The sequence below is a fragment of the Drosophila persimilis genome, unplaced genomic scaffold, assembly GCF_003286085.1.
Source record: "Drosophila persimilis strain 14011-0111.01,24,50 unplaced genomic scaffold, DperRS2 tig00000000-arrow-pilon, whole genome shotgun sequence".
Taxonomy (NCBI): domain Eukaryota; kingdom Metazoa; phylum Arthropoda; class Insecta; order Diptera; family Drosophilidae; genus Drosophila; species Drosophila persimilis.
The window spans coordinates 22,376,673-22,381,195 of record NW_020825288.1 but is presented as its reverse complement, the minus strand read 5'-3'; the positions used below and the strand labels follow the sequence as shown (position 1 = coordinate 22,381,195).

The window sequence follows — 4,523 nt, the reverse complement described above, 5'->3', positions numbered from 1 at the left end:
CGTATGCGTAGTCGCGAAATATGTGAACTTACCTGCAAAGTAAACAGAGGGAAATGTGCAAAATCACGGTTAGTATGTGCTTTTTGAATGGGCATATCACAATTTCTTAAGCGTAAATTGCATAATAATAATAAAAATACATATAAGATTGATGAAAAATTAACAATCAACAGATTTAATAGCTACTTGAAGGTTATCTTGGGAACACAGACTACGGCGGGGTTATATTTAAATGCTCTAAGGTACACTGGGCACTGTCACTTAATAAATTGAATCTAATCAAGAAAGATTCCTGTAGATTTTGTGATGGAGCAGGAAACATCGGAACACATTATATGTAAATAACTCACCAGAGCCCTAAATTAAAAGCTTCAATAAATATCCTAGACCATTGGTTTAAATATTAGACCCTAATTCTGTATCCATGCCAATTAGGAGCATTGCAAGATGCAATTTAATTCAGCTTCCCCCGAATAAAGATACTCCCATCATTCTCTCTAATAGGTATGCTTTAGCCCCAGATGCCTGGTCACATTATTGCGGCACAAGCTGTGGTTTGCTCTCCCAGAGGCTCTCTGCTAATGCGGCCCCCTCAGAGCTAGCGAATGGATGCCCATGAAACAGGAAATAATTGAAAAAAGACATTTGGCATTTGCGATGGCAACGATTTACTTTAGCTTCTAGTTCTATAACTTTTAATCATATAATTAGAAGAAGCTTTTAATAAAGTAATTGAACAAATTAGTTTCATTGTGAGAGTCGAATGATGTTTAATAATTTCAATCTCTCTACACACGTCTTGCTACGTAGGAGGATGACCGTATATTCTGGATTATTCTATAAGTAAGTGGCCTTATCATCGGATAGGGGTTATCCTACCGCAACATTTAGTTAGAATCACCATATTTCTAATGAAATATTCATAATCTATAAATATTATTTTCTTTAAATAAAAGGATGTAGCGAAGATAAAAGAAATTCTTATTATAGCAGGTTTGTATAAGAAAGGTCGAAATCATGGTCTCCAAAGACTTATGACGAGAAAAAGCGTCTGTAGAAAATTGCTATTGCCTGGCTTTTTTTGACTATTACTTTTCAAGAACTTTACTTATCTAATCGAAAAAGCCTTAGTCTCTTCTCAACCTGCACAATTTTAATCTATATAGATACTATATCTTAAGTATGTTTTAGCATATAGATTGACCTATCCCAAAAAGAACTGAGCTATCATCTTTGAGTGCTAAATGGAGTGCTTACACAAAAACTTGGTCACTGGCACAGATTCCCAAAAAAACTTCTCTCTCTCTCTCTCTCTCTCTCTCGCTGTTTCCCCCAGTCTGTCTTTCTCCAGACCGAGCCGACAGACCGAGTTGTTGACTCAACCGATTAGCAGCTAATGGGAGAGAGAGAGAGCACTTACAGCCGTCATTCATCCGCCAAACAATTACCGCTTGTTAAGAAGAAATCAATGAAGACCAGGCTGGAACAGAGTGTGAAGTTCTGCATATTAATCGGGTAGAAAGAGAGTGACAGAGAGAGAAATGCAGTCAAAAATAAGATGAGAAATATGTCCCAAATAATGAGGGGTAACCAGGGGCCATGCCATGCCAGTCAGTTATTCATTGCTGCCCGTTGAGGTTGTGCTCGGTCTGTAGGAGGCTCTGAGTGTGATTCCAATTGAACCCTGCCCCCGTAATGATGGGGCATGTATTGAGGCTGCTAGTGATTTGTCAGGCAGGTGACTACCATCATCATTCGTATTCGAATCATTTTTCTGCACTGAATCCTCTCATTTGTGGATCTGTGCTCTAGTTGCACAGTAGATTCCGTCTAATGCACTTTCGTTTCGTCGTCTCACAGTTTGTTTGTGGCTGGCTGCAGCAAAACTACTCGTAAAAGAGGAGTCTGATTACAAAGCCCATGGACTGGGGAAGGACAATGCAGACAACAATCAATTGCAGGAGATGGATCTGGAGCAAGAGCTGGTGCTGGTGCCGGCACCGGGACAGCTGCCAAGACCCGCAGTGCAAGTAAAAGTGACAAATGAAGTGGAAAGTGCCATGAGAATGATGATGATGATGATGACTGCGATGGGTATGAGGCAACAGACGAACTACTTTGACACACAAATGGCCAACCGACTGCCACTGCTGTCATTGTCTAACCTAATGAGCCCCAGTTCCACTCCCACTCCCAGTCCCAGTCCCAGGCCCAAGCTCAGTATGTTGCCAATATTGGATGGGCGTAGCTCGGACATCAGTCCCGAGACAGAACAATTACTTCGATTGCAGTCGTCCGACTACAAACTGCTGTACAATGCCGAACGGCACACGTATTTCCAACTGCATACCATAACCGGCAATCATCGCGTTTCGAATGCGCATAAGGATGCGGCGGCGTCCAATCGAAGAAGGCTCTTCCAGCAGGCAGTGGGCAGCACCCTGAGTGCCGCCTTCGGCCTGAATGTGATGGCGATGGACGGACGGGCCGTGACCACGGAGACCGTGCATCTCTATGATGCCGCCTCGCTGCGGCAGTCGCGCTTCAATCCCTTCAATCCGACACGGTGAGTGCTTCAGCTGGATTGATAGCCAAAAGCCTTTTCCCTCAGTGTAATTTCTCTCTCTGTCATTTCTCCTTTAGCATCCTCATCCACGGCTGGCTGGGCAATGCAAATGCCAATATCTACAGCGCCTTGCTCCCACCATACCTATCGCTGGACAAGGGGCGGTACAACATCTTCACCGTGGACTGGGGCCGCGGCGCCATAGCGGACTACATTACGGCCAGCTATCGGGTGAAGCCCGTGGGACAGGTGCTGGCCAAATTCGTGGACTTTCTGCACCAGGAGGCGGGCCTGAGGTTCGAGGATCTGCAGCTGGTGGGCTTCAGCATGGGAGCCCATGTGGCGGGCCTGGCTGGGAAGCACCTGCAGACGGGGCGGCTCAGGATGATCCGTGCTTTGGATCCGGCCTTGCCCTTTTTCCGGTATGCCCAGGACAAGGAGCGTCTGGCCAAAGGGGATGCGGACTATGTGGAGGTGCTACATACGAGTGTCGGCAGCTACGGCTTCGATCGCCCGCTGGGGCATGCCGATTTCTACGCCAATTGGGGCAGTCAGCAGCCGGGCTGCTTCTGGCTCGAGTGCAGCCACTGGAGGGCATTCATCCTCTTTGCCGAGAGTCTGCGGCCCGGCCGGGAATATCCGGCCCGTGGCTGTGCGGTCAGCGAATGGCAGCAGTTGACCCGCTTCCATCGGTGCCCCAGGGAGACGGGCAACAGACAGAGCATGGGCGGCGATTTGGCCAATGCCTCAATGGAGCTGCTTCTGGCCAGACGACAGGGTGTCTATTATTTCGAGACAAATGCTAAGCCACCCTATGGCATGGTTCAGCGAAATGCCAGCCCAAAGGGAAAGCACAAATAAATAGAGGAACGGAACAGTAGGGGAGAATAGAGGGAAACGTAATGAGCAAAATGCGAGTGCAGTTCTTCGCGTTTTTATTTCTAATTAGTAAGTGCATGTTCCACACATGTGTGTGTCTGTGTGCTTGTGTGTGTGTTTTGGAGAGTGTACTACCATAAGTACACGAGAGTACGGGTATGAAATGTACGCTGTTCCATTTCTAAAAGCCTGGCTGGCAAAATTAAAAAATGCTGCCATGTGTAAAATGCTTTTCATGCCAGTCACAGGCAACAGGAAGGACCCCGTCAAAAACAGCACAACACAAAAATGGCAGATGAATTTGTGAAAAAATACTTATGCAGGACAAACTAGGAAACAAAATGAACACACAAAAACTGGGGGGGTTTGGTACGTAAATGAAAATCAAGGGGGGAAATATGTATGTATGATGCCCGAAAATAAATCCCTAAAATTAATCACTTTTAATGGGAAACTGATGAAAATTGTTAGAATCTTGCACTATGGCTTAAAATGAGAGTTTAAATGAGAGTTGCAATTCAATATCAGTCAATATTCAATATTCCAGATGAAATACGATTTATGATTGTGACCCTTAGAAAATTATGTTCTACCACTGCAGTGGCAGTGCACTGCGAATTAATTGCAAGGATCATAAGAATTACAATTTAAATTTATTAAAACAAATTTAAAATACAAATTTTTGAATTGTCAAAAGATATTTCTTTAATTTTATATTTATATATTATATAAATTTAAAAATTCTTTTTCCAATTTTTATTATATAAATTTAAAACTGAATTATAAAACAATTAATAAAAAACAAATTAAATTGGTAAGATAAAATAAATAATAATAAAATAAAAATTAATTCAAATAGTAAAACTCTTTTTATTGATTTTGAATTAAAAAACGGGAGTTAACTAGGAAATGTTGAAAGCAGGGATAATGATTGCTTGGAGTTAGTAGAATATTTTAGAAATTGTAGAATAATTTAAATATTAAACTCTTCCCATTCATTGCAATTTGAAGATTAATGCCATATTCCTATAACCAAGTCTAGAGGGAAACATTAAACTTTCTTTATATGCGCAGCACA

At 42.8% G+C, this 4,523-nt stretch overlaps 1 protein-coding gene across 1 annotated transcript; it reads left to right on the top strand.

Annotated features, from left to right (window-relative positions):
• The first annotated feature begins 1,964 nt into the window (after window positions 1-1,964).
• On the top strand, window positions 1,965-3,427 carry LOC113564883 (lipoprotein lipase). Its single transcript, XM_026992005.1, has 2 exons — window positions 1,965-2,566; window positions 2,644-3,427. The coding sequence occupies exons 1-2, from the start codon at window positions 1,965-1,967 to the stop codon at window positions 3,425-3,427; spliced, it is 1,386 nt and encodes a 461-aa protein (XP_026847806.1).
• Window positions 3,428-4,523: the final 1,096 nt, after the last annotated feature.

Bases quoted from the DNA above. Each gene is read 5' to 3' on its own strand.
- LOC113564883 (XM_026992005.1), top strand. From the start codon at position 1,965: ATGGATCTGGAGCAAGAGCTGGTGCTGGTGCCGGCACCGGGACAGCTG. The intron at 2,567-2,643 runs GTGAGTGCTTCA...TTTCTCCTTTAG, and splicing joins AATCCCTTCAATCCGACACG to CATCCTCATCCACGGCTGGC.